The 25,318-nt window shown below is 32.2% G+C and overlaps 1 protein-coding gene across 4 annotated transcripts; it reads right to left on the reverse strand.

Moving 5' to 3' along the window:
- Positions 1-632: 632 nt before the first annotated feature.
- LOC123682671 (BAG domain-containing protein Samui) lies at positions 633-25,046 on the reverse strand. Of its 4 annotated transcripts, none has more exons than XM_045621424.1 (2): positions 24,878-25,046; positions 633-2,724 (listed from the first exon to the last, which is right to left on the reverse strand). In XM_045621424.1, exons 1-2 carry the CDS (start codon positions 24,899-24,901, stop codon positions 1,060-1,062), a joined length of 1,689 nt encoding a protein of 562 aa, XP_045477380.1. In that variant the 5' UTR covers positions 24,902-25,046; the 3' UTR covers positions 633-1,059. The 4 variants fall into 4 exon arrangements, with proteins under 4 accessions (XP_045477380.1, XP_045477378.1, XP_045477379.1 ...); XM_045621422.1 differs by lacking the exon at positions 24,878-25,046 and adding an exon at positions 7,201-7,520; XM_045621423.1 differs by lacking the exon at positions 24,878-25,046 and adding an exon at positions 5,576-5,627.
- Positions 25,047-25,318: the final 272 nt, after the last annotated feature.

Genomic DNA, 25,318 nt, shown 5'->3' on the forward strand with positions numbered 1-25,318 from the left:
ATATTGCTCATTCAATATCTTGTTGCAGATAATAGTTATTTATGCAACAAGTGGATGTTTATGTTTAGGCCGAGTTGGACAACACGTCGAGTGCAATAAACAATTTTTGCACGAGTTGCATACAACATTTTTTCTACGTTCATGCAAAAAGCAAAGAATGATTTATTGAGGTGCGGCACTAGGTGTAGGAAAATGAAAAGCGCAACTTGAATACTTTATTATTAATATCGATTTGCATTGAAATAGGAACTAATACGTTACGAACAATTTAACTCAAACTTTATTTTTACCCTCGATGTTGAAAGTGAATGAATTGGTGCAATTTTCAATATGAATATTTCGTAGTGAAGTACAATAAATATGTAGTGGGTTTGAACTTTTATGTTTGTCATGATGACAGCACGTTGAAGTAATAAAGAACTTTTTTCCACTAAATATAGTTCAATAAAGTTTTGCTTTTTGCATGAATGTAGAAAAAATATTTATACTGTTTCAAATCCTATTTGTGAAATGAGTGGTATTAGGCAAATTACATACTTTATAAACAAATTTACCCTCAAAACCAATCCTTATACAACATTTCACATATTAAACCTTCAAACTTATTGAATACTCATCAATGAAACAACATATTTAGGAAAATTTCATTTTTTATTTACTAAAGAAACAATAACAAAATATTGAACTGACACTATACACACAAGCAAGTGACAATACAACATGTAATTGAACAATGGAACTCCGAGGTGGAAATTACGAGTTTCAGACCTAATTTTATCTAGTGCTCATTCGCCTCATTATACTAAGAGTATAATCAAAACTGAAGAAAAAATACACATTTTGATTAGTCGCTGCATGTTAGGTTACATCAGAATTCTGACAAAGAATTCTAAAAAATTTTATCAAAATCATGCATAGCACAATTCTTATTATTTACAATAAATAAAAACAAGGACGGTAAAATAAAATTTCCAATCAGTCAAATAGGCTTGACTTAGCAAAAAACTCAAATCATTTTTACTGACCAAGATGAATCATCTTGTAGAATGCAACTAAATATTATGCTTTCTTCTTAGTTTTCTTTTTCTCCTTATCGGCCTGATCCTTATGTTCCGTAGTCCTTCCAAGTTCTGTATTGGAAGATTCAGATTTTGTTTCTTGTTGAATGTTACTATCATTCTTTTCTTGTCCATCTAGATGTTCATTAATTTCATTTGATGTTTCTTTGTTTTCTTGATTATTTTTATTCAATTCTGCTGTTTCCATTTTCTCCTCTGGAACTACCGTATTTTCTTTTACAGTAGATTGCCCAACGGATTCAGCATCTTTTTCAATTCGTTCTGTATCCACCTCCATTTGTTCTTTAGGAGAATTGCCGCTTTCTTCTTCTTTTTCCTTACATTCTTGAATATTTTGTACATTACTAATTTCACTTTTTTCAGTATCTTCTTTTTCTTCAGTCGTTTCTACTTCCATTTCTTTAGATTTCGATTCTTCAACATTATCATGCTTTTTTTCAACATTAGAATTAGCCTTACTCTCTAAGATACTAATACATTTTTCAATACATCTGATAGCCTCTTTCCTGGCTGAACGAATGTTTTCTTGACCTTGGGTATCAATATTATCCAGTTTTATGAGATTCCTTGTAAGCATTTCATCCAAGTACAGATATTTTTTATCTTTAGGCTTTCCATCAAACTTATCTACTTCTGCCATCAATGCAGAAACGTCTTTCTGGATAGATTTGATGTGATCAATCGGGTCTGGTTTGGAAGAAACATTTTTCGGTTGAGTTTCGGGTTGTTCAGGTATATTAGTTGGTTGTGGTGTTGCCTCTGGCTTTGGTTGAGGTTGCGGTGATTTACCTCTTTGATTTTGACTGAAACCCGTTTGTGGTTGAGGTTGCTTGTTTTGAAAGTTCTTTGGAATCCAATAATTTTGATCTCTATTGAAGTACTGTGGGAAATTCGGAGATTTTGGTGTGAAAAATTTATCTGTGTAAGGTTGAGAGGATTGTGGATTCGCCTGTGGTTGACTAGTAGCTGGAGTAGATCTTTTTGGAATTATAGGCTCATCCCTACCTTCAACATGTATTGGTATAACCCTTTCTTGAGGCTGTGGAGGTGCAGAAGCCTGAGACATGTTTGGTACAGTGTTAGGATCTTCTGTTGGTTGATTTACTGGTATATTGATACTGCTTACAAATCTTGGCCGATTATTGGAAGGTGGTGCCGACATTGACCTTTGATTTCGGTCATTAACGGGTTCCTGTCTTTGACCTAAGTCTACGGTATTACTTTGCTGGATGTTCTTGAGTTTACGGCCACGTCCAGTATCCTCCTGATCTACACTTTCCTCATGCGCTTCACTGTTTGTATTTTGGGATTCTTGACCGCTGCAACTTGATTCACCTTGGTTGTCTTGTTGTCGTTGATCCTGAGGATAGTATTGAGGATATCTCTGATAATAAGGTTTGTGATCTTCTTCACCAAGAGGATCGTCAAACGGGAAACCGAACCTTTCGAAACGGTCGCCGAAAGGTCTGTCTGTGTAATGTTGCGTGAACTCTTCAGGAATATGTGTCCTTGTACGACTGGGAGTTCTGAAGGGGAAGGTGCCTAAATGGTGGGCAAATTGAGGATGTCTGGCTGCTATGTCATCCAATTGTGATCGGAAGGTGGCGTCGTTCTCGTCACGGTCGTCGTCGAATGGAAATCCACTCTGAAAAAAAATGCATAAGCTTAATTGTTGAGAATTATGATTAAACCAATATATTCATGCATATTAACAATTGAACTATTGATTGTTGTATTTCCTACAAATAGGTAATGTAATGGTATACCAAAGTTTGCTAACGGTTATTGAATTAAATATAATTTGGTTTATTGAACGAAGAACTTTATTTTTAGAAAAAATAATTATATATACCTCATTATTTTTTCGAGTTGAATCAAAAAAATTTAAGCCTAGCTTTTTCACAATTATCTGAAGAGTATACTAGCAATAAACAATATGTATTTCATTTTCAGATTCAAACAAAAAAGAATAAAAAGACATTATTCAAGTCACAATACTCAGAGTTTTTCACAGATATCACAAAACCGAGAAAGTCGGTATAAAGGTAAAAAAATAATTAATGTTTATACCGGGTGATTGAATCAGTAAAAAATCTAGAAAATGAAACATATTACGGAAAAATATTTAGAATAAAAGGTTGATGGTTTTGAGGAGGAAGTTCTCTTATGCCAGAACCTCTTACATTTAATTCGCCCTTGTAGGGATATCCATTTGACCAATAGGAAGTATTTTGAACCAAAAACAAATAATAAATAAGTTCTGGCATGGGTGGACTTCCTTCTCAAAACCATCAACCTTTTATTCGAAACATTTTTCTGTAAGATGTTTCCTTTTCGAAATTTCGGACTGATTCAACTTAAAAAAAATCACCCGTTATTAAGTATTCTACTTTCTGTTTTTTGTGAGATCAGTGAAAACTCTCGAGTATTGTGACTTGAATAATGACTTTTTATTTTTTCTTGTTTGAATCTGAAAATAAAATACGTATTGTTTATTGCTACTAAACTCTTCAGATAAGTATCATTGTGAGAAATCTAGGCTTAGGTTTTTTGATTAAACTTTAAAAAAAAATCAAGTATATATAATTATTTTTTTTTCAAAATAAACATCACAATTCTTCCGCCAATAAACCAAATTATATTTAATTCAATAACCGATCTAATTCATAATTTTTATAATTCAAATTTATTCATCACATGACATGATAATTTATATTTGAAAAGGAAAACTGCAGAGAATTAAAACAGTGTTATAACTGCAATTATATTCGGTACCCTTAGAAATACCAATATGAAAATATTATATTTCTGGATATATTACAATCTCACGTTGTTTACATTATTTTTGTTTTGATTTATGAAAAATACAATTTTACCCTTGCAACAATTATTAATTAATAGAAATTGATATTACAATCTCACGTTGTTTACATTATTTTTGTTTTGATTTATGAGAAATACAATTTTACCCTTGCAACTCAGGACAAAATCTTCCCATTACACGAGACTGAAGTAAGAATGGATAAAATTATCGAACAATGTGAAATAATTCTACACCACGAAAATACATCAATATAATGAACAAGAACTGTAATTTCTTTGATGAACGAACGTTATTATTCTTCGATGCAAGCACTTCGAAAAGTAGGTGTCTATTTTGCAGACTATATGTATGTATTTAGTGTTTTATTGAACAATTCTCAATGCTTATCTGACAAAGTATTTGTATTATTATACATTTGTATTGTATTATGCCCTTAACTATAATTTTATCGAAGTATCACAAAGAAAAACTAGGTTCGGAAAGTAAAAGCTGTTCTTTCAAGTTAAGAACAAAAACTAAGCTGACTCAAATCCATCAGGTGTTCATTTATCTATTTGGACACCAGAACGATTTATCTAGTGTCAATGAAGGCCATTGGATTTCCCGAGATCAGAATTTGCCAAGTGTTAATGACGCATGTACATGGTAGACCGATTTGACAAGTTTTTTTTTATAATGTTTAAACAAGATTTGATGATAGGATGTTGCACATTCTAAATAACAGGAATAATTATGAAATTAGTGTAGGCGGGATACTTCGTAACATTTAGAAATAGAAAATAATGAGAAAATAATAAATGATAGTGAGAAGTTTGACGTGCATTTTTCAAAAAGAAAAAAAACGCAAAAAATACCATTCAAATATTACATTTCTAACTAAGTTCTTCAGTGCAGATCTATTTTGATTCTGTGCGGGAATCACATTATCGATTCTTTCAATTTTCGAAAGAAATCTTCGTATGGCAGTTCAGAATAACTCACAATTTTTTCCACAAAAAAATTGACAGTTTTTGTTTTATATCACTTTGAAAATTCAAAGGTTTTTCAATCGCATCTCAATTATTTCGATGATGAACTCCAAAATTCTTTCATTATCATTGAATTCCCAATTTTTCTGAAACAATAATTTAAGCCATTTATCGCTTTCTTATTTGGTGATATACCCATTCATTGATATTCTGAATTTTCAAATTGAAACGAGAACGCATTATTTTTTTAACAACTCTAAATAGATTTAATTCATTTTTTCATCAGAATGTCAAAATTCAAAAAATTTTTAAATTCATCATTGAAATATGTAATTGTGAACGATTTGAAAATCTTTCACTAGTAATATAAAACAAAAAATATATTTTTTTTTGGAAAATATCAATTTATTCTAAACTGCAATACGAAGGTTTCTTTCAATAATTAGAAGAATTGATCAAACGATTTCCACACATAATCAGAATATCTGCACTGCAGAACCTAGTGAGAAAGGTAGCATTCACCTTTAGAAAACTACATATCAAAGTTGAAATGCAGAAAATACTGTTATTCAACATTGAATAACTAAACAACTACCTGCTTCTGCACAAAGAACAACATCTCCTTTTTTGACAATTACTTGTGTAACAATGACGTGAGCAATTAACAATAATCGAATACAAAAGCAATAGTTCCGCCTACTCACAAGTGGTTCAACATATAATTGATGTATAATCATGACTGACAAAATAACAGAAAACATATAACATTTTTTTTGCTTGTATTTAAACAAATTGGAAGTTTAATTATGTTTGTGATTATTATTTCTTCACAACATTAAGCGCAAAATATAGCGATAATTTTTATTTGGTAAGAAGACTTGAAAGAAAGTTGAAGTAATTAATTAATGTTCATTTTGAACTAACGACCTTTGAAATCGTTGAACAGGATCTGAAATGCGTAATGAATGAAATTTGTCACAAAGCTGATATTTGGAAGCAATATTTAATTGATATCGATATATCAACGAAAAATCTTATAAGATTGGAAACAAGGAAAAATTACTCACCGACTATCCAAAAAAGGATCAAATTTTGGAAAAATTCAAGCAATTCTGTTATGAAGACAACAAATGAATCAGGTACACAAGGTCTCGTCTTTATTTGAAGTTATTCAATTTTTGAAATCATATGGATACGAAAATAACAAACATATGTGAAAAATATTTGCTTCTAAAAAAAATTAAATTATCGTTGTAGAAGACGAACGAACATACTGAAAATTTTGTTATGTCTTTAGAGTTATTCAATTTTGAAAATCTATCATATGGATTCGAAAATAATAAACGTATTTTGAAAATATTTGCTTCTAAAAGAATTAATATACTGAAAATTTTGTTATAATGTCTTTAGCGTTATTCAATTTTGAAAAATATTTAATATTTGCTTCTGAAAGAATTAATTTACTGAAAATTCTGTTCTAATGTCTTTAGAGTTATTCAATTCTGAAAATCGATCATATGGTTTCAAAAATAATAAACCTATGTGAAAAAAATTTGCTTCTAAATAAATATATTTATTGAAAATTCTGTTATAATGTCTTTAGGGTTATTCAGTTTTGAAAATCGATCATATGGATTCGAAAATAATGAACGTATTTATTTGAAAAATATTTGCTTCTAAAAAAAATAAATTTTTGAAAATTCTGTTATAATGTCTTTAGAGTTATTCAATTCTGAAAATCGATCATATGGTTTCGAAAATAATAAACGTACTTATTTGGAAAATATTTGCTTCTAAAAATATTAATTTTTCGGAAATTCTGTGATAATGTCTTTAGTGTTATTCAATTTTGAAAATCGATCATATGGATTCGAAAATAATAAACGTATTTTGAAAATATTTGTTTCTGAAAGAATTAATTTACTGAAAATTTTGTTATAAAGTCTTTAGAGTTATTCAATTTTGAAAATCGATCATATGGATTCGAAAATAATTAACGTACTTATTTGAAAATAATTTGCTTCTAAAAGAATTAATTTACTAAAAATTCTGTTATGTCTTTAAAGTTATTCAATTTTGAAAATCGATCATATGGATTCGAAAATAATTAACGTACTTATTTGAAAAATATTTGCTTCTAAAAGAATTAATTTACTAAAAATTCTGTTATGTCTTTAAAATTATTCAATTTTGAAAATCGATCATATGGATTCGAAAATAATTAACGTACTTATTTGAAAAATATTTGCTTCTAAAATAATCAATTTACTGAAAATTTTGTTGTAATGTTTTTCCGAAAACTTTTTCAAAAAGCGAAATGCTAACTTACAGTTTCGTTTTCCATAGGATAATCCCTTTCCACAATCAGAGGAATATCCCGTACACAATCTACAAGTGGCGATGACATAATAAACAAATTTAACTGTTCCTATAGAAAATTGACACTCAAATCACCAACACGGAACAAATATCCAGTATTTATCGCGAAACGAAATGAATGAACACAGAGAAACTGCTCGCGCTCAAAATTCTATCAAACTGACGTCCACACAGCTGCGTCGGCTTTTATACCACTTCGCGATCATCGAGAACAAACAGGGAAATTCTAGAGAATTCGAGAGCAGCCCACTTGTCGTCTGCAGGGTTAGCGCTATAGTGTGGAAAGAGACGGAATAAATAGAACGCGTGGAAAACGTTACCAGACTTTTCTGGAAAGCTTGCCTATAAAAGTGCATAAAATGAGACGTTGCCAGTCGATACTTATTGACCAGTTTAGCGGTCATTTCCCGGAAAAACTAGCGACAAATCATGCAATTGTTTTGTTACGATGAATAATTATCTGAAATAGAATTCATGTGTACTCAATCGAAAACATTGGAGTTCGAGTGGGTGCAATATGTGACGTTATCCACATAGACACACTGTATCTAACATAAAACCTTAGACTATACAGGGTGTCCCAAAAAGACCAAGTCAAATGAAAATGGAATGTAGATCAGAATGTGCTCTACCTGATGTATCTATTCCATATCCACGGTGAATGCAACAGAATTGTTTCGAGAATTTGTCGAGCATTCAATCAGAAATATCCACATTTACCACCAATTGAAGATATTTCGGAAGTATGTTTCAAACTTTCTGTTACTTCCTTTTCATCACCACGCTGATTTTTTCCTGAATTCATAAATTGTATTCTACCGCTTTTTTATATGAATAGAATTGGCACACAGGAGTCCTGCATGATTTCATCTCATTTGATAGGTACAGGTTTTTCTTCTAGGTAGGTACTTCAGTATAATGGATATTCATGAAGTATGAAACATCCTTTCAAGAAGATGAGGAAATTTCTGATTTAAAATTCTACCAATAATTCTATTGCATTCATCGTCAATATGGAATTAGATATTTATAATACAAGTGCAGAAGTTATTGATATTCTTCCAAGAGTTCAAACTGAACGAGTGGTAGAATAAGCCTTCTGTACGAGTTTTAAACATTATTTTCCCGAATTCACTGCCTTTTCATTGAAATTAACGGAAATTTCCATAAATACCTATTAGTGATTTTTGCATTGAAAAATGTTGGTTGGCAGAACAGTTTTCTGTACCACAAATTTGACAGATAATAGATAAAATCTAAGATGTCTAAAAACCAGGTGTATGAACTGATTAGCTTTTGTTTTGCCAATTTTGAGAATATTAGATAAGCTTCGTTATGTCAACTGTAGGTAGCGCTATCAACAAATTAAGATTCTTGTTATTTATTATTTATGAGTTTTGTGACATTATGTACCTATATATGTATATCTTTCATTATAGTTATGATCTATGGAAGCAATTCTTGTAATTGAAAAACCAATGAACTCTCTCTCTATTTCAAATATTTGAATTCATTCCAGTAAACGTTTCGTGTTTCGTTTCACGAAGTATGACATTGCGGCGCCGCCACGAACTAAAACTAATATTTTCAAAATGGTCGAATGTCATTGCATTCAAAATTTGAGGAGTGCACACACCATGGTTTTAGACATCTTAATAAAATCGTTCATATGAAAGTCTCACAGTTTTTGAGATATTTGACGTTTTATGAAAACGTTGAATTTTTCCACTTAAACTACTTTCTCTCATGCCATAGGCACAATTAAATACTTTTCGAATCAGTTTTTCCGTGAATAATGTTGAATGATTGCTTCAAATTATGCACTGAAAAATAGCACTATTCAGAGCACATTCTGATCTACATTCGGTTTTCGTTTGAGGTGGTTGCGGTATCATCAGGCGCCCCTTTTTAAGGTTAAAAGCTCAAATTTTCGATTTTTTTTTACATATAAATAAATGAACCCAAGTTGTGTGCTTAAAACTTACCGTTTTTGTGATATTTCGTTTTTTTCTTAAATTGGAAAACCTATAGTTATTTTGAAATGAATGAATTTATTAGAATGAGATCGTTAATATCTGTATTCCATATAGTGCTCCCTTTATTTTATTATTTCATTCAGTAGCGAATTTTTCGAAGATAATAAAATTTGCTATTAAAAAAAATACAGGGTGATCCTTTGGGAATAAGCACGATATTCACGTTTGAATAAGTCATCAATGAATCCACTCATTCTGAACACCCAGTAGTGATTATCAAAGTCAATTTTTAGTATTCACTTTCAAAATCTCATTGAAATAAATTCGTTCATTTCGAAATTACTCGGTTTTTACAAAGACCCTTAATTTGATGGAAAATTGAAATATAAAAAAAAGGTTAGTTTCAAGCATTCATGGATTGTTCAATAAGTTTTCGGTTCAATAAGAGCCTACTAGTGCTACTAGCCTTTTTTTGTTGTTATGTTGGCATACTCTTCATATGAACGTGTGTCAAGTTTCATTTCAATCTGACAATTCATTCTTTCTTTACAAGCCATTTAGTATCGACGTGTCAAAGAATTTTCTTATAATGGAAAAAATCAAGTATAGCGTGAAGTGATTGAATTTGAAGGTTTAACAGCAAAGGAAATTCATAGACGAATGTTGAAAGTTGAATAAATAACGTAAAAAGATGGGTTGCTGATTTTAAACGTCTTCGTATAAACCTTGAAGAGGGCCCATGTCAAGGACATCCAAAAACAGAAAGAACATCAGAAATCGTAGAAAAAATACGGGATATCGTATATGGAAAATCATTCTAAAAGAAGAATGAAAAAATTCAGTAGAAGCCCTGAAATACATGGGTATTTTTTTAGGCTTTTATGTCATTTCATTTCTGTTCGAATTCCCCTTTTAATCATAGCATACAAATTATCGACAATTGTTTGATTCCTATTGTGAAATAGTGCCAAATGACGAGGAATGATAACAAATCAGATATCGAATTAATACCATATTATAATAATCACTATTCATACAGAAAATTTCCCACTATTATAATCATGGTGAATAATAGTGCTTTTCCACTCTCTAGCCATTGATAAAAAGTACAGCCCACTGCAAAAAAGTACCAAAAAAAAACAAAGTTTTTCCCATGTGATAAAACACTGACCTACAAAATGTTTGAAAACGGATTTGTTTCCAATTTTATTTCGGTTTATTTCGGGTACGACTAAATAAATGAATGCCAAGATGCCAGAAGATTAAAAAAAGATGGAATTTTTACGGAGTTGGGTGGTTTTTGCAATATTCTACTATATTTTTGCACCTTAGAACATTAATAAGAGGAACGGAAATCGCCTTGTAACTATGCATTTGTTTTGATGCCAACATTCGTCACTCTTTGTCTGACGGGACACTCAAGCAGTAGCGTAAATTAATTTGATTAATTTCAAAATTATCAATTCATGCTCAAAAATAGTTTATAATGTGATTTATTCATCAAAATTCGTTCGTGTTTCAAACGGGTCAATGTTTTTTGATTTAGCTGTTATGAAATTATGAAAAAAGGATTCCTGACAAAGCATTCAACAATCAAATCAGGATTCTCCACGCCTATGACTCGTACACACAATCGGCTAGCTCGATTGTGATTGGTGACACTAAACTTCCATCTCTCTTGTATTCGGGATCGAGCACAAATGTTTACTTTCCTTCTATCTACAGGGTGATTCACCGGGATGGCCTATTAGACGTTTATGGAAAACTAATCATAATTTTGAGCTGAAAATTTGCATATTGGACAATGATCTTTCTCCCTAAAATATTTTCAGATCTCTACAACTTCCGGTTATAACGGAAACAGACTACTACTTCCTCATTTCAAATGGTACACCCAGTATATTATTTCATCATTAGATAGCTTTTTTGATGGCAATTTCGGCAATATGCCATAACTTGGGTAAAAATTCAACGGTTCATGAGTTATTGGGATTCTTATGAAAAAAAAGGTGGCGATGAGGACTCACATTTTTTGAATATTTCAGCAGAAAAAGTAGAAAAAATTTTTCTTCTTTTTCGATTCCGCAAATACGTAGTATTATAAGACTGTTTTCGGCTTGGACCAAAAATGTACAGGGTGTTTATAAGAGGATCATGAACTTGGACAACTCAAAAAAGTAGAACCTATATTTTTCATTATTTCAGTCGATACTACGTACGAAAATAGTGGGGGTTACTCAATCAAACCCTATACCTAAAATGAATACTTCAAGAGTTATCAGGGAAGAACTTCAAATGAGGAAAAACCGCTATTTATAACTGTGTTAATAACTGTCTGTTACTTCCGGAAAACATAGAAAGAAACTAAAATTCGATGTTTGGATAACAGAATTTTACATTTCATGATTTTTTATTAATTTTTCGTGAGGATCCATAAACCAATAAAATTTTCAATTACGATTAATACATTACACTTCTTGATATGTCAAATTTAGTTATGAAAACATCGAATTTTAGTTTCTTTCTGCATTTTTCGGAAATCGCAGACTAATCCACACAGTTATAAATAGCGGTTTTTCCTCATTTGAAGTTCTTCCTCGATAACTCTTAAAGTATTTTAGGTATAGGGTATGCTGTTTGCTTAAGTAACCCCCACTATTTTTGGACATAGTATCGACTGAAATAATAAGTTAGAACTCAGAATAGTGAAGATTATCCAGGCTAACGTTTTATATTGTTTAAAAATGGAGAACAAATGAGACTTTTCAGGGGCCTCTAACATCAGAAATAGCCTATAGAGAAACTTGTATCTATTGAACTTTTTGTTTGGATGACTTGGACTATAACATATCAAAAATTCAGCCTATTTGACAGGGGCCACTTTCTCTAATAAACTGTGCGTTATTATCCTTTCAATGAGATTTTGACAGTTACCCTAATTTTGCCGCTGGGTATATTTTGGATTAGTAGAGAATAATCCAAGATCATAATCCCGATTTTCAGATTCAATATGATCCCAGTTCTCCAGAAACGTCTAATAGGCACGTGAAGTTGGGAAACCCTGTATACTTAAATCCATTCAGTTTTATGTTATGTTGCAACAATATTTTAGTCGATCAGTGTTCCGAAATCAAAATAATATAAACTGTGTCCGTAAAGTATGGAACTAACAGACCATTTTAAGAAATAATACTGAAACACGTCGATGTTTGAATTTAATTTACCGTATTTTAAAATAATAATCTAATATATAGGGTGAATTATTTTCGAGTAATGACGTCATCGTCATTTTTTTTAAATGGAACACCCCCATTTTGTCTCAATTTTCCGATTACTCTAGCTCAGCTGATTCCAAAAATGTATCACATGTTGATTCCAATTGGTTGAAGGTGGACAAAAATACAATAGTTTTGTGTGTTTTCATAAAGTAACGCGTAACATTCTTTATTAGTTAAATTAACAATATTATCAAAAATACTTATTGTCGAAAAACATTTATATCTCCGCTAATACCGATGATAGAGCTCTGAAATTAAAACATTTTACAGGCACTTTTTTACGTAGAATCCAGTGGCGTGCTCGTCTTTTCGAACGGGTTTTTAATTACAAAGCTATGATCCAGAGTTGTTTTTTCAAATGGGAACACTAGATTAATGTGCCATTTTCATTCAAAATGGATTGGTACCTACTTGTGCGTATTCATTCTGGAGACCTATAAAAATAATCTTCTGATACATCCATCTCATTACAACTCTTTCGATTGAAACATTCGACCTTGCGGATCCTTTCGTTATTTCCAAATCCATTTTTAGATGAAAAATTTATAAAATATATCTAGATTCGAATTTTGTAGAAATTAGTGAAACGCATAGAAATAATCAGATTGACGGAAGGACACTACTCCTGTTTAGAAAACTCAATTTTTCTGTGCTCATCAATAGTTGAAACCATAGAAATATTGAGACTCCAAAGGTTTTTGACCATTTTCTATTATTTATATTGATACAAACCATATGATGTTATATCTTTTTGAAACCGGGACAAATTAAGCTTTCAAAAAATTGCACATAAATATAGTGTTCCCATTTGAAAAAACATAACTTTGGGTCACAGCTTTGTAATTAAAAATCCTTTTGAAAAGACAAGCACGCCACTGGTTTCTACCTAAAAAAGTGCCTAAAAGATGTTTTAATTTCAGAGCTCTATCATTAGTATTAGCGGAGATATAAATGTTTTTCGATATCGCAATTTTTCCAATTCTCGCTTATAATTCGAAAACAAAAGAAGGCTGCCGAAAATGAATACTACTCCTGTTAGTTTCTCAGAAAAAAAGACCGAGAAGAGGGTATCAGATTTTGTCTATCTCCTCTGGTTTAAAATTTGTACTGCTAAAACATCGAAATTTGCCCACCCTGTACAGTTACCAAGTACTAGTACGTTAACAGCAGTAACAAATCAAGAAGTGGATTTAAAAAGTACTTCACTACGAAATATTCATGTTGAAAATTGCACCAATTGTTCATTCACTTTCAAGATTGAGGGTAAAAATAAAGTTTGAGTTAAATTGTTCGTAACGTATTAGTTCCTGTTTCAATGCAAATCGATATTAATAATAAAGTATTCAAGTTGCGCTTTTCATTTTCCTACACCTAGTGACGCACCTCAATAAATGATTTTTTGCTTTTTGTATGAACGTAGAAAAAATGTTGTATGCAACTCGTACAAAAATTGTTTATTGCACTCGACGTGTTGTCCAACTCGGTCTCGTCGGACAATTTCACGTCGAGTGCAATAAACATTCACTTTTTGCACTTGTTGCATAAATAACTATTGTTCCATACTTTACGGACACAGTGTATATCAAATAAAAATACCCTGGAAATGAAATCCCATCGATATGATACTAGTATCCGGTGAAAAATTACAGTAATTACAATTAAAACCGACCTTGATGAAGGCGCCAGCAACTGAATCGGCCGGTAAGACATTGAGATTTCTCTTAGGGTCGATCCGTAAACGAAATTGATACTTTTCACTACGTTTTGAACGTTATCGAATCCGTGTAGAATTCCCAAATAATCGAGTGTGGAACCTTGGGTTCTTGAAAATTTTTAAAATCGGATTTCGTGCCTTGCATGTTCTGGACCAAGATATGGAAGGCAAATGTGTACATCTCGTTTTCTCCTTAATAGGTAAAGCTACTACGCGCCACTTGGTAAACAGTGGATAACTTTAGCAAGGTCGTGGTTACGTGTTGGCTCATGGCCGTGTGTCACTTCACGAACGATACTCCAAAATCGGTTCTAGCGTGTTCTTTACGATGAGATTTCATATCTATAGATTTTTGCCGATATTCGGAATATACAGGGGGTTTCACCATTGACGCGACCCTCTTTTACGATTAAGCGCTGAAATTTTCGATCTTTTTCGACACAGTATCATTAGACTCCCTCAGAGCTACATTCTCTGAATGACCGAATATACAGGGTGTCCGGTAAAATGTGGGAAATCTCTCAGATTCAGATAAAACATAAAAAATAAGATGACAAGTTCCCATCATTTTTTTTCCTAACAACCCTCCCTACGGAGATACGGCCTCCAAAATGACGTCACTGGAAATCCATTTTAGTGGAATAAATTTCAAACTACTTAATATAATTTGAAGAATATTCGATATGATGAACAGTAGTAAGGACCTCTTGAAATACTACACACAATACATTTTTGGAATCAGCTCAGCTAGAATAAATGGAAAATTGAGACAGAATGGGAGTGTTCCATTAAAAAAAAAATTACGGTGACGTCATTACTCGAAAGTAATTCACCCTGTATATTAGATTTTAAAATACGGTAAATTTAAATGAAAAATCGACGTATTTCAGGAATATTTCTTAAAATGGTCTGTTAAGCTGAAAATGAAGTTTTTCCATACTTTACGGACACCTTGTATATGGCTGACAGTTACAGGATGGCTTTGTTCTCCTAACCACTCATCAGCCAAAGATCGAGTTGTCGCAAATCGGTCTCTAATGATCATAAGTCTTAGACGTCGATCTTGAACTTCATTTGTGTCCCTTCGACGTCCGGTGCCTACTCTTCTTCGATTTTGGGCATCAACAAACCAAGAGGTTAGCGATTTCTCGAAATGAAAGCCCCGCCACCCGTAGACCAATAATTCAACCTCTTTCAAATTAACTTAGCTGACAATCAATTCCGCGTACACGTGCTCTAGGCATTTTAACAACAACTAAACATCGACTTTGGAGTTCCTTGAACAGTTGGTTTGTTGTAAAATTTTAAAAACTTGCAAAAAACGACTACGTTATTCGAGCAAGAAAAATTGGTTACATGAAAAAACCTTCACGATTTTTTCTACAAATTCAATCATTTACTCCTTGCTGTACTATCTATGTTTTACCAAAAAAAAATTAAATTTAAACATCTCCTTCTGGGTGTTGCAGTTTCTTTGTCAGTTTGTATATGTTTGTCTTATGTAACACCCAGTTTTTTATTGAATTTTCATAATTAATGAACAAAAGTTTCATATGCTTAAAAATGACCGTTGAGATATTTATATTTTTCATAAATTGAAATAGCAGGAGTTTTTTTGCTCTATCATTCATGCCTCTATTACATCCTTGGGGACCAACCAAGTGCAAACAGTGCTATGACCTCCAAGGGTGCAATTGGCCAGACTTCTTGGATTTCTATGGTATTGGCCCCTTTTCACTTGATTTCCGCATCGTTTCTTATGGCGGCGCTCCCGTCAATGTCTTTTTTAGGTTAAATAAAAAGTCGATCAACTTTTGACAGAACACATGGAAAATTTTAAAATGATGCCGTTGATTGGTCAATTCCTTGAAGAAGAAAAGAGAAAAGGGTTCATGCCGAGCCGAGTCGCCAGAAATATCTTAAACAAAATCTGATCAGTATATTTTAGACATCTTAGATGTAGTCAACATGAAATTTTGCATGAAGCTTGAAATTGCGTTATCCAATTTTACTTGCGAAATCTCGACTTGATCAATTATTTTTCTTGAATTTCCTATAGTTTTGGTGATTGTAATTTTTCAAGAAGTTTGACATTGTTATTTCATATCAGCTCACAAAATCTCAACTCCGTCATTTATTATTTTATTTTTTGACATTCTTCTTAAATTTTCTATTGTTCTGATAATGCGATCAAAAATAAATTTTACATGAAGCTTGAAATAGTTATTTTTATCCATATGCAAATATTTATGCAGTTTTTAAAATTTCAGTCCGATTATGCCCTTTAACGAACATAGCCTCGGCATTCGAGATCCGAACATACCTTAATGAACAGTAAACATAATTTTCCAGCCCTTTTTTTTTTGGAAAATTATAGTATTTATGGCCGCACAGAAAGATAGAATTGAATTTGAGAACGGATTCGTCCGTAAAGAAAAATTTCAAGGCTTCAGTATCAAAAGAAAATTCTCTGCTATGGCTTTCGTACAATACTCCCTCGTTTTAGCTGCCATGATTGTAAAAAAAGTGATAGTGAAGTCCCAGGAATATTACATTTATGCATACCCAATGCACATCATACAGGGTTTTCCAATACGAGGTTTCATTTTGAATAGACCTTCATCCAGGATGTTGTCACATTCAAAGCCATCATCTTTTGACATTTGGCAAGTAAAAACTACACCATTACTGAAAATGGAACAACTTTCGGGTCATCGTAAATTTGAACTGGTGGAACAAGATAGTGATGTGAACAATCAAAATCGTGTACGTCGATCAAGAACAACTGAGAATATGGCTGCTCTACCCTGTAATGTTGATGAATATCGAGGATTGTCGATTCTTCGTTGGTCTTGATTGTTTATGGTCGGAATTTGAAAATAATGATGTGAACGAAGTTTATTTTCAATAAAACGGCTCTACGTGCCACACAAACAAAAAAATCGCAAATTATGCAAGAGAAATTTCCTGGCGATGTTATTTCTCGAAAAGGTGATCACCGATTCCAATTAGTTACCAATGTCTTGTGATACCTTCAGAATTTTTTCTTTGGGGCCACGTGAATGATGAGGTTTATGTCAATCCTCCACACTAGATTCATGATTTTAAAGATGGAAACTTTCATGCAGAAGGTATGGTGCTGCAACCGTAGCCGTGGCGGCCAGTTGGTTGATAACATTTTTCATTGTTAATTTCCTCTTTATAATGAAATGAATATCCATTGATTTCTCTTAAAATATACTCTTTTTTTTTAATATCAAAATGAGACCTCTTATTGGAAAACCCTTCATATCCGGAAGACCGGAAATCGCCTTGAAACTACTTACTACCCAATCAGAATACCCGTGCCAAATTTCACAAAAATCCGAGTAGCAGAACGCGAAATATTTAGTTACCGGTAATCTTACGTTTGCGCATGCTCATCTATATCCGGAAGTAACCATGATCTGAATCGGATAAGAATTACCCAGGATTTTGGGACAGAGTCCTACAAGTACGAAACTAAAATTGTTTACAATTGTCTGAAATGCATGTCTGACAAGACAATTTCATGAGACCATAATTACTTTATGTCAACCCAATTGTAGTTCAAAACTGAGTGTTTGTGATTGGTGGAAGTTAAGACAAAGGAAATAGTCCATCACAATAGTATATTCTAAAACAAGTTGCAGAATGGGCTTCTATTCCAACACGAATGCGAAATTCGAAAACGAGCGACGAAGGAGCGAGTTTTGGAACGCACGAGTGTTGGAATTGCCTTCTGCAACGAGTATTAGACAATATTTTCTCTATTTCAGTCAAGTTTTGTGAAATATTGTCGAAATTCAATGAAAAATTCGGATTATACATCCTAGTGACATTTGTATTGTATCTTGGCAATTGGTGTGACTGTTACGAAAATTGACAGATTACGGAATTTCAGTTTGAATCGTACGTTTCGAATTTTGAAATAATTAATAATTACGCATGGAAACTCGTCAATTTTGTCTGACGAAATCGATTTAACACCAACAGAATTAAGAGAAATTGCGAATATAATGTCGCGAATCATTTCACTAAATCCAAATTATATTATATTGACAATTTGACGTGTGTTGAATTTTTATAGGATTGGAAGTCATAGATAGATAACCACAAAACAAAAAATATAACTGAAAACAATGCTGTAACGAGTTCATTACAACACTATCTTTAGAACTGTAATGAACTCATTACGATACTGAAATAGAGAAACATTTTTTTTCCGGGTGTTGAAGGGTAAAACTCAGTAATTTTTTGTTAGAGATTAGATCCTGTAACCTACAATGGAGAAAAATAAATAATTCAACAGAAAAGCTGCAACGCTCGCAAAAACAATTTTTTTTTTCAACAAAATCTTTCATTATTCTTCATTCTACAAATTATGGTGGTGGAAAGATCCCTAACCAAAAAGTTGCCGAATTCTCCCTATCTATCTATCAATTATTGTGCATCAGCAAATTCGTTGGTGACAGGTTCCTTAACGAAAAAGTTGCCAACTTTCAAAATAATCTCTCCATAAACATATTACTTTTACGAATAATTTGCTCACCGAATTATTGATGTGTGGGAGGTTTCAGATGAGAAAGTTCCTCTATATTAGGCACCGTAAAAATACTTATCGAAAAAAAATTGCAGGTTGTCTCCATAAATCTAATGTTGTGTAACGACTTTCGCTTTACATTTTGATATCCAGGGTCAGTATTCGAGTTCAGCGATTCTTTCCAATATAAGAATTCCAAAAATTCATAATTCATATTATTAATTTTTTAGGTTTGTCATAGCCTTTTTATTATTTATGTATCAACTTCCTTGTCCCTATCACTAGCGGTTCTCGCTTGACTTTGACTAATTTAGATCTGTTTTTGTGCTGAACATAGTTTCAATAAAATATTCTTCACTTCGGTATTTGAAAGCCTAGAAAGTTGAAATTTCGGGTATGGATCACCAATCTCTTTATTACTCACGTATAATAAAATAAGTCCCTAATCATACAGGGTGGTTCCAAATCACATGTTTCAACGAGACATACTATAATGATAAAAAGTACATTTTTTCAAATATTATGCATATTTATTAAACTGTATTGAAAGAAAACGAAATTTCCTTTCAGGCGATATAACATGTTCCTATACCTAAATTGTAAGGTTTTCTAATTAAAGCAAGTTTTCATCCCAATAGTAATTCATATTAAGATACTCATTTGAATTCGTGGAAAAATAACAGGCCAAATGAAAAGTCCCCGGTCTACCATAGTAAAACACATTTTTTTTTTGCGAAATTCGATTTTATTATTCAACATATAGTTGCCTTCGAGGGCGATACAGCGATTATAGCGATCTTCCAAGTTTTCGATACCATTTTTGTAGTACGCTTAGTCTTTCGCTTCAAAATAGGCCTCAGTTTCGGCCATTACTTCTTCATTGGCGCTAAATTTTTTCCAGTGAGCATTATTTCAAGGTCTGAGAACAGGAAAAAGTCGCTGGGAACCAGATCAGAAGCAATTCGAAGTCCAATTCATGCAATTTTGCCATTGTTTTCATTGATTTGTGGCACGGCGCATTGTCTTGATGAAACAGCACCTTTTTTTCTTCAAATGGGGCCGTTTTTTAACGATTTCATTCTTTAAACGATCCAATAACGCTATATAATAATCGCTTTTGATGGTCAGGCCCTTTTGGAGTTAATCAATGAATATTATACCTTGCGCATCCGAGAATACTGATAACATAACCTTGCCAGCTGACTGTTGTGTATTTCCTCGCTTTGGATTCGGTTCATTGTGCAGTCTACTCAGCTGACTGTCGATTGGACTCCGGAGTAAAATGATGGAGCCATGTTTCATCCAATGTCACATATCGACGCAAAAATTCAGGTTTATTGCACTTAAACAGCTTCAAACACTGCTCAGAATCATTAACACGTTTTTGCTATTGATCGATTGTGAGCTTGCGCGGCCCCCATTTTGCACACGGCTTTCTCATCTACAAATATTCGTGAATGATATTACAGATTCAGATAATATCTTCACAATGTCTGCTATCTCGATCAACTTCACTTTACGTCATTCAAAATTATTTTGTGAAATTTTTTTATTTTTTTCGTCGGTGACAGCCTCTTTTGGGCGTCCACTGCGTTCGCCGTCTTCGGTGCTCATTTCACCACGTTTAAACTTAGCATACCAATCAATGATGGTTGATTTTCCTGGTGCAGACCCCGGCAACTCTTCATCAAGACAAGATTTTGCTTCAACTGTATTTTTCCCTTCAAAAAGCAATATTTTATCGGCACACGAAATTCTTTTTTTTTTCATCTTTTTTCAAATAACAAAAGTAGCTACACTCACAACGCAATACCTCACAAACAAATGGTCGGACTGCTGTCAAATTTTGACAGGTATCGTTTGAAGGTTGGTACCAACTAAAAATCATATGGATTCAACACTAGCACCGCCATCTGTGAATCAGACCGGGGACTTTTCAATTGGCCTAATAGCAATGCTTTCTGCACTTGTATTATAAGTAACTATTAGATCGATAGAACAGTAATTCCTACTTCCAACCCAAGAAACCAAATTATCAAATCGGTACCTTACGTTTTCCGTAAAATTCTAAGGTACCATCGAACGTCACCCAACCTGTATATGGACGATTTTCCAACGAAACAAGAAATACAGCGAGTGGAAGTAATTAACCTTTGTGTGAAATTCATTAGTAATCTTGTAGAGCTGATCTACGGAATGATACGGACGATAATATACTATGTGTAATATCACATTAACCGAAATAAATCAATTTGATAAGGGTCACTGCAAATGAACATACTTAATTTTTTTTAATTATGCTATTATTGAAAAAACGGAAAACGTGATAACAATGTCAACTACACCTACAGAAAACTAATTTCGATATGTAGAACTAATTTAACACAATGGTTCATTTTCCATACTTCAGCTTTAAAATATACAGGTGTTCGGTAACAGAAGTGCTAAAATGAAAATATCATATTATGCAAAATTGAATTTCGAGCATAAAATAAATTTCTATATCATTTCTTAATTAGGAATATTAAAATGAAGCACATGCCATTTTTAAACTGATTTGTCAAGAATGAATCAGTTTTATTTGATTATATTCTAGATTACTGACCTCCAGAACAGAATGTAATATTTTCAAGTCCAAACTTGGATAGAAATATCAATGATGTTAATCTACGTCTCTATCCCAAAATATTTCGAAACTATACTCATTTTTCTGGGAAATTATTGATAATTCATGTTATGCTACCTGAACTTCGTTTTACAATAAATTAATAACCTACAAATACAGGAAAAATGTAACTTTGGATATATGCCAAACCAATTGATTGTTTACTTTATTTCTCTTAGGAATTATAGACGTTTGAAAGACAGAACTGCCACAGTAGCAACAATGTCTATAAAGCTCGAATTATACAGGTTGTATTTGAATAGTTGCGAAAAAATTTAGAGGGTGATTCTTTGTGAGGAAATAGGGTGGGTCTTTCATTATAACTTTTTTTGAACTCCCCCTTGCTTAGTCACGTCTCACAAAAATTTAATTAAGCTGACATTTTATAAGGGCGAGAAGGCATTAAAAAATTTTTTTGGTGGTGTTCCTCTATTATTCCAAGGGATAGAAAAAGCCACTCCTAAAACTTGATTCGCAATAACTTTTGCTATATTCATATTTTACAATAAGAAAATTAATTTTGGATAGACTGACCTTTTTTAACAAATAAGGTCTCTTGTAACTTTTTGCTAAAATGCACGGTTTGAGGAAAAAAATTATCAACACATAATACGCCTGAGTTGTGGAGGCTGGAATAATTTTAGATCTTAAATTTGTCCAATAGGCGGATGTCAAAACGATATTTTTATTGAAACTGGTACAAATATAAAATAAATGTAACAAAAAAAAAACAATTACAAAATTTTCACAAATTAAAAACTACTTTTCGGGAGTCATCTTAAGGGAGTTGTAAGCAGGGGGAGGCTAAAAAAAATTCTATATGAAAGACCCACCCTATTTTTTAATAAGGAATCGTCCCTAAATTTCATATAATATATTTATACACATAAACTATTCATATACACCCAGAATATTTTCTTGTATTAATGTGAATTACTACCAAACAAATCATAAAGGAAAATAAAAATTCATGCACTAAATACCAAAACGTGCTTTTTTCTTATAGAGACCTCACTCAAACAATATTATCAGGTACAGATCAAATAATAAATAACTGACCAGTTCTTTCTGAACCAGCTATTTTGTTATTACTTGATGATGTCTATCTGCTGAGAAAACTGATATGAATGAGGCCCCCCTATCTACACAAACAAGACCTGCTTGTTTACTCACAAATTGGAAGAAACAGTTCAGCGGGGTTAGTCAGCAAACCTGTGAAAAAAACAATGCAAAATTCACACTTTCCTTGGGAAAACATAAGCTACTACATAGACTACATTCGTACAGGATCAAACAATTCAGCCGATGAAAACTTTGCAATCAGGTAAGTCATGAACTCTCAAAGCATATTAAGAGAAATTAATAATACAGTTTTTGAATCAACATCATTCATTTCAATGATTAATACAGTGGACCCCCGGTAATCCGGCAAACATTATGCAGGGCAGTGTCGGACTATCGAATTTGTCGGATTATAGAGCACTGCCTAAGACCCCTATAGTCCGGATTTTTTTACGAAAGAGTACCTTGTAATCCGACAAATTACATATCTAATGACGAGAGTCAATATATTTTATACGTACATATGTATGTACTTTGAAGTACAAATCAGACTTAATTTATGTAAGTCGAATTAGTCGAATTAAATAACAATTGATAAGCATAAATGCACATACATACATATCTACCAAAATAATCAAGAATTATTAATCAAAATCATGTAGTGAATACTATATCAAATTATGAAGCTTTGAAATATTCATCAATGTCATGTCATGTCGGATTACAGGGGGCGCCGGATTAGACAGGGGCCGGATTATCGGGGGTCCACTGTACACATATTTATTGTAATTATACAAATGTACGATATAATTGGACATAGACAGAATTTGAAAAATATTAATGATAGGTTGTGCCTTAGCAAAGAAATCAGTAATTAAATCTCTTTTAATGAATAAGAGAATCGAACTAGGAGCATCTAAGCTCAAAGTTAACCAAAGGAAGCATGCTGCTATTGAAGCATTTCCCTGTGGTTAACCTTTCAGGTAAGATTCTGCTAGTCCTGTTTTCTTAATTATTATGTCGTTTTATTGTTAAAGCATGATCCTTCATGTGGGTTTTTTTCTGTGAATGAATAATATTTTTGACGATGAATTTCCTGAGAATCTTGAAGCGCTAAATATTTTCAAGAGGTATTTAGGTGATGAATTAATTTTTTAATATTTTTCCTCTGCTTCCATAGGTTTCCCAAATAGCTGTTTCTGATTAATTACTGAATACTTCCGAAAAAGTGCTATTAGAAACAATTGAAAATTATAATAATTGTTTTTTTTCACTAGAGTTTATTGCCTGATCGTGTACTAAATGAGTGGATCAGATAAAGTAAACCCATCGCTTTCAGTTAGTTGAAGATGCTATTAATGCTTAAACACAAGTATTATTGAAGCTGGTTGTTATCTATTTTTTAATGCTATTTGATATATTTCCCAAAGCGTTCAATGACCTTAAAAATCTGAGTTTATTGTGATCCAAGCCCATGAATAAGAGATAAGTTAACATTTTCACTTATCTACCTTCAAACCACAGATGTACAAAAATTATGATGACAGGTATATCAAAAATTTAACTGAAAATTGTTAGCTTGCACCATTGAAACATGAACAAGATATCTTCAAGCCATTTAATTTAAGAGTTGAGACAGTTCTTGATAGTTCAAATCTTTCTTATTCTTCATTTGCTAAATAAAACAGATCTGATTAATTCCATCATAAGATACTAAAACTAAACATAAACAACTCAAAGAATTATCCAATATAATCCAAATCAACAATATATTCCTTAAGCACCTGTACCTATTTTTTATAAGTTGATCTTATTCATCTGTCTATCCAAGTTTGTTTTTAAAACTCAGCTTTAGTAATTTACAAATTTATATGGTATAGGAAGAAGATACCCTTAGTTTCCTTTCAAGTATTATTGTTGCCAAATGAAAATTCAAATTATCATTTGAGATAACGAAACACTTCATAATTAAGTTCTCAAGTTATAACCTATATCTGACGAATTTGAGAAGAAAATACATACTAATTTCAAGAAAATTTCAAAAGAATTTTTCTCCGTAGTTTATCAGATAACAATCATAAGAATGACAGGCAAATTTTATATTGGCCTGGAGCCAAAAATATATGCAATAGTTGTACCCAAAGATCAATCTTCACCTATTTTTCTTATGTACAGTGATTGAAATTACACGGCTTTCAGAGAGAAACGTTACAATGGTATTATATTAGTTTTTATAATATTAAATTCTCATGTAAATAACAATCGTTATCGAATCATTATATGAATAGGTATATAAGCAAATAAATATGACTGAATAGGTTAAAGCTAATTGAAAATCAAACAATTATAAATGTAAAAAAAATCAACTTACAAATGGAGATTTGCGAAAAGTCATAGTTACAGGAAATTCCTAATCAAAAATAACACGCCTCAAAACAACTAGAAAAAATGCTCAACAGTAAATCTCAAGAAATGAACTACTTTGGAATCATCTGGAATAATTCTATTTCAATCGTACGTTCTGGAAAATATGTGTTGATTCTCTATGGAGTAACAAAGATAGAAATAAAGCCATGCAACTTTACGATGATGTAATACAAGTTACGTTCATTTACTGCGAATTTCAATTAATGCAAATTTATTATTTTTTTGATATATTCATCTCTATTAGCATTGATGAACATTAAAGAAAAATTATAAATAATGCATTTAAAAATTTTGCGATGAGGATTATTCATTTCATTTTATTCATTACGAATGTAATACGTTAAATCAACAGATATCTCATATGTATGAAATACATCACTTATTC

This window comes from Harmonia axyridis, chromosome 6 (assembly GCF_914767665.1).
Source record: "Harmonia axyridis chromosome 6, icHarAxyr1.1, whole genome shotgun sequence".
NCBI lineage: Eukaryota > Metazoa > Arthropoda > Insecta > Coleoptera > Coccinellidae > Harmonia > Harmonia axyridis.